Genomic DNA, 12,988 nt, shown 5'->3' with positions numbered 1-12,988 from the left:
AATAACTGAAGAAAAGATTGCTGTCTAGCATGTCATTTCTAATTCTGATTTTGGACTTAATTTTTGTAACACTTCTATTGAAATACCTTTAGGTTGGCAAAAGCAGCTTTCGATGATGCAATTGCAGAACTGGATACGCTGAGTGAAGAAAGCTATAAGGACTCTACACTTATCATGCAGTTGTTACGTGATAATCTGACACTATGGACTTCAGACATGCAGGGTGACGGTAAGCAAGCACGCAGTGAAACAGGCACCTCTTTCAGTTGCAGGATTTGTTTTTACTCTCTTTAGACATTCCTTGGCTTGTCGTTACATCAAGCTAGAATTTAGACTCACCGCCTGCCCTCTATGAAATTGTAATTGCTGCCTTTATAGGAAATGGTGCTACAGTACGGAGTTCCATTTTGGGAACTTAGTTTAGCTCTTCCTTTACACTGTTTCAAAGGTTGAGGACAGGAGGAGTGGAGAGCAAGCAGTTTATTTTATCTTCATTCGATTCAATTTTAGGGGGCTGAAGTTAAGTGTATTTAAATCCAGATGGTATCAGTAGGTATTTATGAAGTTTTTCTCTTTGTTGAAATATTTTATCTAAAAGGGAACTGGTTTCCCATTTCCCTCTGGGATTCTGTAGAGAAATTGAATGTTGGCCCTTGGGTCTCTTTTTTTTTTTGAGACGGAGTCTTGCTGCAACACCCAGGCTGGAGTGCGGTGGCTCGATCTCGGCTTACTGCAAACTCTGCCTCCCGGGTTCAAGCGATTCTCCTGCCTCAGCTTCCCAGGGTAGCTGGGGTTACAGGCACCCGCTATCACGACTACCTAGTTTTTGTATTTTTGGTAGAGACGGGATTTCTCCATGTTGGTCAGGCTGGTCTTGAACTCCTGACCTCAGGTGTTCTGCCCGCCTCAGCCTCCCAAAGTGCAGGGATTACAGGCGTTAGCCACTGTGCCCTGCTGTTTTTATTCTTTTTTTTTTTTTTTTTTTTTTTGAGACGGAGTCTCACTCTGTTGACCGGGCTGGAGTGCAGTGGCGCGATCTTGGCTCACTGCAAGCTCTGTCTCCCGGCTTCACACCATTCTCCCGCCTCAGTCTCCCGAGTAGCTGGGACTACAGGTGCCTGCCACCACACCTGGCTAGTTTTTTGTATTTTTAGTAAAGATGGAGTTTCACTGTGTTAGCCAGGTTGGCCTCGATCTCCTAACCTCGTGATCCACCTGCCTCGGCCTCCCAAAGTGCTGGGGTTACAGGCGCAAGCCACCGTGCCCAGCCTGTTTTTATTCTTAAGAGGTTTTCCTTGCAAACACTTCAGAGTATTTTACTAAACTTAATTGTGATGTTGAGTCTGTGTTAATGTTTACTTTAAATACAGGAGCCCAAATTTGTTATGTTTGTTGATTTTAAAGGAAATTTTATTCTCTGTCTAGAGAATCATTTTGATCCATGGTAGATTGTTGAACAGGGATGGAGAAGAGGACAAATTAGTGGGATATGAGTATTACAGGATAGTTTTACATTTGGTGGTGGTGGTGTTGGTAGGAGGTTGTAAACAAAGTCTGATGTCAGTTTTAGCTGCAGTTCCTTTAAGAATGTTTCTTAGGCTGTGCCGGGCGCGGTGGCTCACGCCTATAATCCCAGCACTTTGGGACGACATGGTGGGTGGATCACGCGGTCAGGAGATCGAGACCATCCTGGCTAACACGGGGAAACCCCGTCCCTACTAAATGTACAAAAAATTAGCTGGGCGTGGTGGCGGGCTCCTGTAGTCCCAGCTACTCAGGTGGCTGAGGCCGGAGAATTGCTTAAACCCAGGAGGCGGAGGTTGCAGTGAGCTGAGATACGCCGTTGCACTCCAACCTGGGCTACTGAGGAAAACTCCATCTAAAAAAAAAAAAAAAAAAAAAAAAAAGAGAGAATGTTTCTTAGGCTGAAACATAAAACATATGTCGCGTTGCTTGAGGCTATCTGTAGTTTCTTTTGGGGAAACGGACCTGCTGTATTGTCTTTGGAAGTGTTGTACTTTTTGAAAATGCTTCTGAAAGTGGGCACGTATGTGTTTTTTTTCTGGAAGGATCAAATCAGATTTGTGACTTTTGGGTTATGGTACTAAAGTGAGAATTAGGTGACTCAGCTTTTAACATTTACTAGCTTTATGATATGTTTAGGATTTGACTAGATCAGGATTGGCATGAGATATTCACATACGTAGGACTTACTTACACACTTGCAACAGTGCCAGATGGAGCCACAGAACAGTTCCCAGCGCAGCATTTCAGGCAGCTACTCCCAGCCCTTGGGACTCAGAAATAATTTACCAACTCTGAACAAGTGGCTTCTAGCTTGAAAATCTATCCTATGCCGGTTGCAGTGGCTTGTGCCTGTAATCCCAGCACTTTGGGAGGCCAAGGTGGGAAGATGCTTGAGCCTAGGAGTTCAAGACCAGCCTGGGCAACATAGTAAGACCCTGTCTTTAAAAAAAAAAAAAAAAAGCCAGGTGCAGTGGTATGTGCCTGTAATCCCAGCTGCTTGCAAGGCTGAGGCAGGAGAATTGCTTGAACCCAGGAGGTGGAGCGTTTCAGTGAGCTGAGATCACGCCCTACTGCACTCTAGCTTGGGTGACAGAGCGAGGCTTCATAGAGCAAGACTTTGTCTCAAAACAAAAAACAAAAACAACAGCCAAGTGTGACAACGCATGCTTCTCAGACGGCTGAGGTTGGGGGATCTTGAGGCTACAGTGAGCTTCGATTGCGCCACTGTATTCTAACCTGGATGACTGAACGAGATGCCATCTCTTCAGGGAAGAAAAAAAGTTGTAACAACAACTATGAAGAAGAATGGCCAAACAGCTGTGGACTCGTAACAGTCATCCCCAGCTCAGATACTAGTATCTCTCTGCCTGTTGATGGAGGGAAAGCATGCGGAGAGTTTGGGGAGTGGGATTGACTTCAGGAAATGATATACCTCTCACCTCTGGGGACATGTTTTTGAGAGTAAAAGTAATAAGTAATGAAAGTGACCTGACTTGAAAGTTTTTTCTGTGTGTGTGTTTTATTTTTTTATTTTTTATTTTTTTTTTGAGATGGAGTTTTGCTGTTGTTACCCAGGCTGGAGTGCAGTGGCGCTATCTCAGCTCACTGCAACCTACACCTCCTGGGTTCAAGTGATTCTCCTGCCTCTGATTCTCCTGCCTTATCCTCCCTAGTAGCTGGGACTACAGGTGTCTGCCACCACCACTCCTAGCTAATTTTTTGTATTTTTAATAGAGACAGGGTTCCACTATGTTGGCCAGGCTGGTCTCGAACTCCTGACCTCGTGATCTGCCCATCTCGGCCTCCCAAAGCGCTGGGATTACAGGTGTGAGCCACTGCGCCTGGCTGATTTTTTGTTTTGTTTTGTGAGACAGAGTCTCTCCCTGTCGCCCAGGTTGGAATGCAATGGTGCGATCTCGGCTCACTGCAACCTCCGCCTCCTGGGTTCAAAGGATTCTCCTGCCTCAGCCTCCTGAGTAGCTGGGATTACAGGTGTGCGCCACCATACCCAGCTAGTTTTTTGTTTGTTTAGTAGAGGCAGGGTTTCACCATGTTGGCCAGGCTGGTCTCGAACTCCTGACCTCGTGGTCCACCTGCCTCGGCCTCCCAAAGTGCTTGGATTACAGGCGTGAGCCACTGCGCCTGGCCATTTTTTTAAATTATTATTATTTTAATAAAAACATATGCTGGGCACAGTGGCTCACGCCTGTAATCCCAGCAGTTTGGGAGGCCGAAGTGGACGGATCACCTGAGGTCGGGAGTTTGAGACCAGCCTGACCAACATGGAGAAACCCCGTCTCTACTAAAAATACAAAAATTAGCCAGGTGTGGTGGCGGGCACCTGTAATCCCGGCTACTCAGGAGGCTGAGACAGGAGAATCACTTGAACCCGGGAGGCAGAGGTTGCAGTGAGCCAAGATCACTCCATTGCACTCCAGCCTGGGCAACAAGAGCAAAACTCTGTCTCAAGGAAACGAAACAAAACAAGAAAACACATTTGATGCCAACTCATAACCAAGTCTGGATTACTTCTGTAGCTCATTATCACTGATAACCAAGAGTTGATTAATCAAAGTAGACTACCTGTCAGTCTATGTACAGAACTAAAGATAATCCTTATTCTTGGTTGTCGAGTACAGTTTTAGGAAATGGATCATCTTAAAATAGGGTAATACGGCCTTGCGCAGTGGCTCACGCCTATAATCCCAGCACTTTGGGAGGCCGAAGCGGGCGGATCACCTGAGGTCAGGAGTTCGAGACCAGCCTGACCAACATGGAGAAACCCCATTTCTACTAAAAATACAAAATTAGCCAGGTGTCGTGTCACATGTCTGTAATCCTAGCTACTGGGGAGGCTGAGGCAGCAGAATCGCTTGAACCTGGGAGTTGGAGGTTGCGATCAACTGAGATCGCGCCGTTGCACTCCAGCCTGGGCAACAAGAGAGAAACTTCTTCCAAAAAAAAAAAAAAAATACAGGGTAGTACCTTTGCAGTTTTTAAAAATCTAGTGAAATTCGGCTGGGCACAGTGGCTCACGCCGGTTAATCCCAGCACTTTGGGAGGCTGAGGCGGGCGGATTACGAGGTCAGAAGATCGAGACCATCCTGGCTAAAACAGTGTGAAACCCTGTCTCTACTAAAAATACAAAATTAGCCGGGCGTCGTGATGGGCGCCTGTAGTCCCATTTACTTGGGAGGCTGAGGCAGGAGAATGGGGTGAACCCGGAGGCGGAGCTTGCAGTGAGCCGAGATAGCACCACCGCACTCCAGCCTGGGCGACAGAGCAAGACTCCGTCTCAAAAAAAAAAAAAAAACTAGTGAAATTCATTTGTGTTCAATTCGTTACTGAGTCTATAAATCAGTTGATTAAATTTGGTTAATCAGAGTAATTTTCACTTAATTTGTATTAGGTGAAATACTTTTATTTATGTAATGTTTCCAGTCATGAAATAGTTCAACAGTGAAAAATTCAGGTGGTCTGTTGACATTCTGGTACAACTAACAAACTCTGAATACACAAATAGTTGTGGGTACAAAGAAATTGTTCATCAGTTTGAGAAGTTGAATTTGTCAAAAAATAGAGTTTTTGAGATGGAGTATCACTCTGTTGCCCAGGGTGGAGTATAGTGGCGCAATCTCTGCTCACTGCAACCTCCACCTCCAGGGTTCAAGGGATTCTTCTGCCTCATCCTCTCTGAGTTGCTGGGACTACAGGTGCCCACCACCACACCTGGCAATAATTCGTATTTTCAGTAGAGACAGGGTTTCCCTGTGTTAGCCCGGATGGTCTCAATCTCCTAACCTCGTGTTCCACCTGCCTCGGCCTCCCAAAGTGCTGGGATTACAGGCCCGAGTCACTGCACCTGGCCTAGTATTACATCTTTTTTTTTTTTTTTTTTTTTTCCTGAGACAGAGTCTTGCTTTGTCACCCAGGCTGGAGTGCAGTGGTGCTATCTCGGCTCACTGCAAGCTCCGCCTCCCGGGTTCACGCCATTCTCCTGTCTCAGCCTCCCTGGTAGCTGGGACTACAGGCGCCCGCCACCACGCCCGGCTAATTTTTTTTGTATTTTTAGTAGAGGCGGGGTTTCACTGTGTTAGCCAGGATGGTCTCGATCTCCTGAACTCGTGATCCGCCCGCCTCGGACTCCCAAAATGCTGGGATTACAGGCGTGAGCCACTGTTTCCGGCCTACATTTTTTAATAAATTGGTTTTGAAACTGCAATGGTGCCTCCCTGTAATCTCGGCTGTTCAGCAAGGTGAGGCAGAAGGATCACTTGAGCCCAGGAGTTTGACACCAGCTTGGGCAAGATAAAACTTCATCTCACAAAATAAAATACTACTTTTGTGACTTGGGTTCCGTGGTGAATATAGGAGAATCGTCATGAAAGTGGCAGTTTACTAGGATGTGACTTTGCATTTAGTTTAAGGATTATTTAGATTTTTTTGTTTTTTAAAGAGACAGGGTATTTATGTCTTTTAATTTTAGAATATGTTAATGTCTGTCCCAGCATGTTGGAACATAATTTCTTTAAAGGGAGGGATCATTGCTTTTTCTCAAGTGATTTTAGTCCCTTTACCCTGTGGTAAGAGGATTGTTTCATATACGAATCCATAGGTAGGAAATACATGTTCTCCCTGCCTGTTCCCCTCTCTCCAAAATGTAGATACACTGGGCAAAGAAACGTAGCCAAGGAATCCTTTTTCCCCTAATATCTGTATGTCTTTCAAGAGGATATTACTTCCTTCTCAGAGTAGAAGGGAGGAGGAGTAGACAGATTGTTGCTTAGAGTGAAGTTTACACGAAGTAAGACCAAAGTCTGGCTCCTGTATCATTGTTTTCCTTTGTCCTGCTCTGTTGGTTTATTTTTCTTGTAATGTTGCTTTCATATGATTGTTCTCCCTCCCTTTTTCCTTGCAATATAGATTCCTAAAGGAAAACCCAACTCTTCCTTTCCTAAAAACTCTACTTTGTAAGTCATGTTCATGGCACAGTGAATTCTGCTTTCAGTTTTGGTTCTTCACTAATCATGCCTGCGTATGATCGTCCTGTTGCTTACAGACTCTGCCTGTTCCACCTTCCAGGGCGCTGACCTAAGCCTTTTCCGGCCTGCTCCTCCTGCCTACTGTGGTTGGATGTGATGTATATGACAGTGACATTTTTATGCCAAAGTTACTTGGAACTTCTGGCACATCTCATGGTTGCTTACAAGCGAGTTGTGTTCTAGTGTTTGTGTTAATGATATTTTGGCAGTGATTTGCTGTTAGAGTGAATGTTCCTATCATGTTTCCTACGTTTGAATACATTATTGTCCTTTGGAGAACAGTTGGGTGCCCATCAGTTCTTTCATCCCTAAGCAATTTTTTTTTGCCTTTGCATGTTTTTTTTTTTCTGTATTCTGAATTAAAGATCTTCATGTATTTTAAGTAGTTTTTAAATTTTATACATTTTTTTGAGGCGGAGTTTTGCTCTTGTTGCCCAGCCTGGAGTGCAGTGGCATTCAAAGCTCACTGCAGAAATAAAACTCCCCCACCTCAGCCCCCCAGGTAGCTGGGACTATAGACATGTGGCCCCATGCCCAGTGTATGTAGTTTTTTTTTTTTTTTTTTTGAGACGGAGTCTCGATTGTCGCCCAGGCTGGAGTGCAGTGGCACAATCTTGGCTCACTGAAAGCTCCGCCTCCTAGGTTCACGCCATTCTACTGCCTCCCGAGTAGCTGGGACTACAGGCGCCTGCCACCATGCCTGGCTAATTTTTTTTCTTTTTTGTATTTTTAGTAGAGACAGGGTTTCACCGTGTTAGCCAGGATGGTCTCGATCTGCTGACCTCATGATCCACCTGTCTTGGCCTCCCAAAGTGCTGGTATTACAGGCGTGAGCCACCATGCCTGGCTCCAGCATACGTAGTTTTTTACTTTTAGTTTTATTTATTTATTTATTTTTTGAGACGGAGTCTCACTCTGTCACCCAGGCTGGAGTGTAGTGGCATGTTCTTGGCTCGCTGCAACCTCCGTTTCCTGGGTTCAAGCAATTCTCATGCCTCAGCTTCCCAGGTAGCTGGGATTACAGGCATGTGCCACCACGCCAGGCTAATTTTTTGTATTATTTTTTCAGTAGAGATGGGGATTTACTGTGTTAGCCAGGATGGTCTTGATCTTCTGACCTCGTGATCCGCCCGCCTTTGCCTCCCAAAGTGCTGGGATTACAGGCGTGAGCCGCCGTGCCCGGCCTTATGTTTATTTTTTGTAGAGACAGGGCTTCACTGTGTTGCTGAGGCTGTAAGTGGGTTTTGAAGTCACACAGCAATGTCAGGCGTTTCCGCCGCAGAAGAGATTTGAAAACTACTGAAACCTTGATGCTGTGACATTTGTCATTTTGAGATCATTTAGGCTGTTTCAAAGCTGTACTCAGTGTAAGTGCTTCATGTGTGTAGGCAGCTAGTTTGGTGTTACTTGTCCATCCTAATTAAATAATTTAACAAGCATTATGAATGGATAGTCATTTGAACATTTATGATTCTTGGGTTGATTTTTCATTTATTTTGATTCAAACTAGTTAACTGTGTAGTAATTGTAAGTGGTTTTTTTTTAAAGTACAAGTGAATGTAACTTTTACCTGTTACATCATTTTTAAGGGAAAAGCCTGCATGCTTCTTTATTTTGGCTGACTTGTTTAATGCATACTAATAGGTAGATGACCCTCCAACCAATAGGTGGCTTTCTGTTGCATGTCATAGTGCAGTTGAAACTCCTTAGGGTAATCACCCTCTTTAAAAAGGCAAAAAATAAATAGCATGAGTGAAGTGGTCCAAATGCCATTCTTTAATAACCTCAGTGGTCTGATTTACTTTAAGCATGCTTTGTTTCACTCTGAAGTAAAATCTGATTATAGTTTGGTGTATCTGGCCAAGATACAAAAGCTGAAATATTTATAACAGCAGAACCCCACAATAAAATACGATAGAACTTCTTGGGAACAGTTTATTGCTCAGTTAACTTATTTTGAAGCATTTCTGATAATTAGCTTGTGGGTAAATTAGATTTTGCAAAAAGTTTGCAAAATACTCTTGATTCTTGAAGAGGTGAGGTTATTGAGAAAGAGTATTTTGACCCAAGATTTATGTGAAAGCTTGAATGTCGTTTTAGTAAGATGGTTTCCTTGGCTGTCTACTTCAAGAGCTTATTTAGCGTAAAAACATTGAGTTGTACTGCGCATCAGTTTTTTTCATTCTGTTGAGCAATAAATACTTTCAGGACCATAATCCCTTCTTGGCTTAGGCATCTCAGGTGTCAAGGATGATAGAAGTCCTTTGCCTGCGTTTAATACCAATTGTAGCAAATAGAAGAGTCTTTATGCTTGGAATGACACCTTTGTTTGTGGCTGCCATAGCCTAATGTAGTCAATACGAAATAATTGACTTTTTTTCTTTTTTAACAGGTGAAGAGCAGAATAAAGAAGCGCTGCAGGACGTGGAAGACGAAAATCAGTGAGACATAAGCCAACAAGAGAAACCATCTCTGACCACCCCCTCCTCCCCATCCCACCCTTTGGAAACTCCCCATTGTCACTGAGAACCACCAAATCTGACTTTTACATTTGGTCTCAGAATTTAGGTTCCTGCCCTGTTGGTTTTTTTTTTTTTTTTTAAACAGTTTTCAAAAGTTCTTAAAGGCAAGAGTGAATTTCTGTGGATTTTACTGGTCCCAGCTTTTAGGTTCTTTAAGACACTAACAGGACTGCATAGAGGCTTTTTCAGCATTACTGTGTCGTCTCCGTGCCAGATGTGGCAAGATCACCATTAGCAAATGGAAATTACATTTGAAAGCCATTAGACTTATAGGTGATGCAAGCATCTAAGAGAGAGGTTAATCACACTATAGAGGCATAAGTGGTATCAGTTTTCATTTTTCTAATTGTTTAAACTGTGTTTTATACCAGTGTTTGAAAGTAATTGGGTGTTAGCTTGAGATGGTTAAAGGTTGTTTGGGGAGGGACTTCGTTGTAATGGTTTTGCTGTAAAAAATGTTTCCAACTCCGCTGAAATGTTGCTGAAAAGCATGGTGCTGGTAACAGTTCAACAATCCGTGGCTGCTCATTCTTGCCTACTTTACTCTCCCACTGAAGCAGGTTAGCGTTGAAGGTGGTATGGAAAAGCCTGCATGCCTGTTCAATTCTTTGTTTCTTCTCCTTCCCCCTCCCCCTACCTCCTTCCCCTCACTCCTCCCCTCCTTCGCTCGCTCAACCTCTTTTGTTCAGTATGTGTAACTTGAAGCTAATTTGTACTACTGGATATCTGACTGGAGCCACAGATACAGAATCTGTATTGTTCTTACTGAAACACAGCATGGAATTAACATTAAACTTAAATAAAACAAACCTAAATTAAAAATGCCAAATATCGCGCCTCCATCCTTTATACTTCTAAAATAAAATCTCTAGTCCAAACACACTGACAGTATTATGTTTGCCTGAATGTGAAACATTCCTCCTTTTTTCTTCCATAAATAATTTGTTTGCTTCCCAAAGATGTATGTTTTGGAAAAACATTGCCTGTAGTCTGGTTGTGAAGAACACTGAGTCAGTTGATGGCGTGTCTTGTCCTCCAGACCAGGCAGCAACATGGTATTTATTTTAATCATTAAAGTACAACAAGAGTAGTACAAGGTGTAATTATGGATTATTTTCTAGCATAGTATTTCATACAACCAAATAAGGCTGAATGTCTTATAATAATTCTTAGAGGTAAAAACTGTGTGCCCTCTTCCTCCAGAGGCTAGTGGCAGTAGTGGAGAATTACTCAATCCTTTCTTAGGAATCCATACACACATTATAGACAGCAGTATAGCAGTCTCCCTTTCCAGAAACACTGTATAAGAAGCTTCTTTCCATAAACAGTTCATACATCAGTGTGTATAGATACCTAGTTACTGTAGATCTTTTTATGTTAGGCATTCAGATGTGTCTCATTCTGACTGCGTAACATTGATGTACACCTGATTTTGTTAAGACCAGTTTGCTCCTTTTGGGCAGGCTCTGCAGGAAATACCCTTGCAACAGTTTTTGCTTAAATATTTGTATGTATCTGGAAGGTACATTTCTAGATTCCCTGTGTCAGTAAACATTTTTCAGTTGATAAATGCTTCCTCGTCACACTTTGTCTTCTAAAATTGGTTGTTGAGACTGCAAGTTTACTCTCGGTTTAAAGTGTTAGTAGCAGAGATTTAGGAAATGAACAGATTAGCGATATCCTAGTAGCGTTTAGTGAGTGCTGGCAATGAGAATAAACATGTTTTTGTGAGTTGCTTTTCCGAGAGATAGGGAGACCATTGAATATAATCATATGCTGCTGTTTGGAGCAACCTCCAAGAAGCTTTCAAGTTGATTTGCTCTGTTTCCAGCACACCTACTACCCTTAAGGGTCAAAATCCAAGGAATTCGTCAAGTCTGTTGCAGAGTTTAAAGAAACCACTTGGCTGGGCACGGTGGCTCACACCTGTAATCCCTGCAATTTGAGAGGCCGAGGCGGGCGGATCACGAGGTCAGGAGATCGAGACCATCCTGGCTAACACGGTGAAACCCCGTCTCTACTAAAAGTACAAAAAATTAGCTGGGCATGGTGGCGCACACCTGTACTCCCAGCTACTTGGGAGGCTGAGGCAGGAGAATCGCTTCAACCCGGGAGGCAGAGTGCAGTGAGCCGAGATCACGCTACTGCACTCCAGCCTGGGCGACAGAGTGAGACTGTCTCAAAAAAAAAAAAAGGAAAGATCCTTATCAAAAATTGAAAGGCCGGGCGCGGTGGCTCACGCCTGTAATCCCAGCACTTTCGGAGGCCGTGGTGGGTGGATCATGAGGTCAGCAGTTAGAGACCAGCCTGGACAACATGGGGAAACCCTGTCTCTACTAAAAATACAAAAAAATTAGCCAGGCGTGGTGGCGGGCGACCACGCTGGGTGTAATTAACACCCAGCGACTTGGGAGGCCTGAGGCAGGAGAATCGCTGGAAACTGGAAGGCGGAGCTTGCAGTGAGCCAAGGTCGCGCCACTGCACTCCAGCCTGGGCAATAAGAGCAGAACTCCGTCTCAAAAAAAAAAATTGAAAGGCAGCCAGGGAAGCTGCAGAAAGGTGCCGTAGCCCTGTGAGGACGTTGTCACTCCCAGTTCCTGTATTTGTGGGCTGGAAAGGGAATTGCCCCTAAACTTTTCTGGTTTTGATTTGAGTCTTCGAGGATCAGTCGACTTAAATAGAAGTTTTTAGTTAGTTACAACTTGAATGTAGCTAATATGTGTTTTTAATTACAAATCTCAGTACTTTGCTGCCTTGGAAAAGGAAAACCCAAAGGCTTCCTACAATGTTAGAAGCGACAGTAAGTGGGTTTGTGTACAAGCTGTGTTCCGGGTGGGTGCTCAGAACAGCACGTCTGCAAAGTTAAATTTCGGTCCTATAGGAAGATGGGGGATGAACTTCCATCACTGAAAGGGGAAACTGGTGGGATAAATGGAGACATTAATTGGCTTCTGTCCCAGACAAATGCCTTGAGCCTTATAAATGAGACCCCAAATTAGCTGCTTCCTGATCCTAGGACAATAGAGGAGAGTGGTGCTTGCTGAAAAATCGGGATAAAGGTGTGAACCCTGTGTTGTTTTGAAAATTGTAACAAGTAATAGTTCATGGAAAACTGGTGAAATCCTAGAGTGTGTCATTAAAGGAAGCCTTTGTGAGCACCGTGAGAGGAAATGGGAATGCTCCCAGATCCAACCTGGATCAGGAAAACCAAGCCCTGTGTTGTTTTATCCTGTTTCTTTGAGTTCGTAGGATTATAATAGATACCGTTAATATTTAGCTAACATTGGCTGGGCGCGGTGGCTCACGCCTGTAATCCCAGCACTTTGGGAGGCCGAGGCGAGCGGATCACGAGGTCAGGAGATCCAGACCATCCTGGCTAACACGGTGAAACCCCGTCTCTACTAAAAATACAAAAAATTAGCCGGGTGCGGTGGCGGGCACCTGTAGTCCCAGCTACTCGGGAGGCTGAGGCCGGAGAATGGCGTGAACTCGGGAGGCGGAGCTTGCAGTGAGCCGAGATCGCAGCGCTGCACTCCAGCCTGAGCGACAGAGCGAGACTCTGTCTCAAAAAAATAATAATAATAGTTTTGCTAACATTGAGTATCAGCTTTGCACCAGGCACTGTGCTCGTTACTAAGCAATGTCTGGAATCTCGCACGTAAGCGCTCAATAATAATCAGGTGAGCCTGCGTTGTGCAGATGGGAAAGCTGAATGGGAAGTAGTTAAGGAACTTGCTGAAAGCTGCATGGCTAATGATTCAAATACAGAATTCAGTTCATCTGTATCACTGAAGAGTCTCATTAGGCCATACTACCTTTTGCTCTTCATTAAAACTATTTTCTTGAAATACTATATTCCCCCTTATTAATATATTCTAAAGTGATCATTTAAAGTAT

At 43.9% G+C, this 12,988-nt stretch overlaps 1 protein-coding gene across 4 annotated transcripts in view; it reads left to right on the top strand.

The window, feature by feature from the left end:
* YWHAE (tyrosine 3-monooxygenase/tryptophan 5-monooxygenase activation protein epsilon) overlaps nt 1-9,920 on the top strand; it is a 59,356-nt gene extending 49,436 nt beyond the window's left edge. For 3 of the 4 annotated variants that reach the window (XM_054669762.2, XM_024350090.3, NM_001246368.1), the window contains 2 exon segments: nt 93-229; nt 8,962-9,920. In XM_054669762.2, coding sequence (XP_054525737.1) covers nt 93-229; nt 8,962-9,014 — 190 coding nt within the window. In that variant the 3' untranslated portion in view covers nt 9,015-9,920. 4 annotated transcript variants of the gene reach the window in all.
* The last annotated feature ends 3,068 nt before the right edge of the window (nt 9,921-12,988 follow it).

The sequence above is a fragment of the Pan troglodytes genome, chromosome 19 (genome assembly GCF_028858775.2).
Source record: "Pan troglodytes isolate AG18354 chromosome 19, NHGRI_mPanTro3-v2.0_pri, whole genome shotgun sequence".
In the NCBI taxonomy this organism is placed as follows: domain Eukaryota; kingdom Metazoa; phylum Chordata; class Mammalia; order Primates; family Hominidae; genus Pan; species Pan troglodytes.
This window is presented reverse-complemented; position numbering and strand designations above follow the sequence as displayed.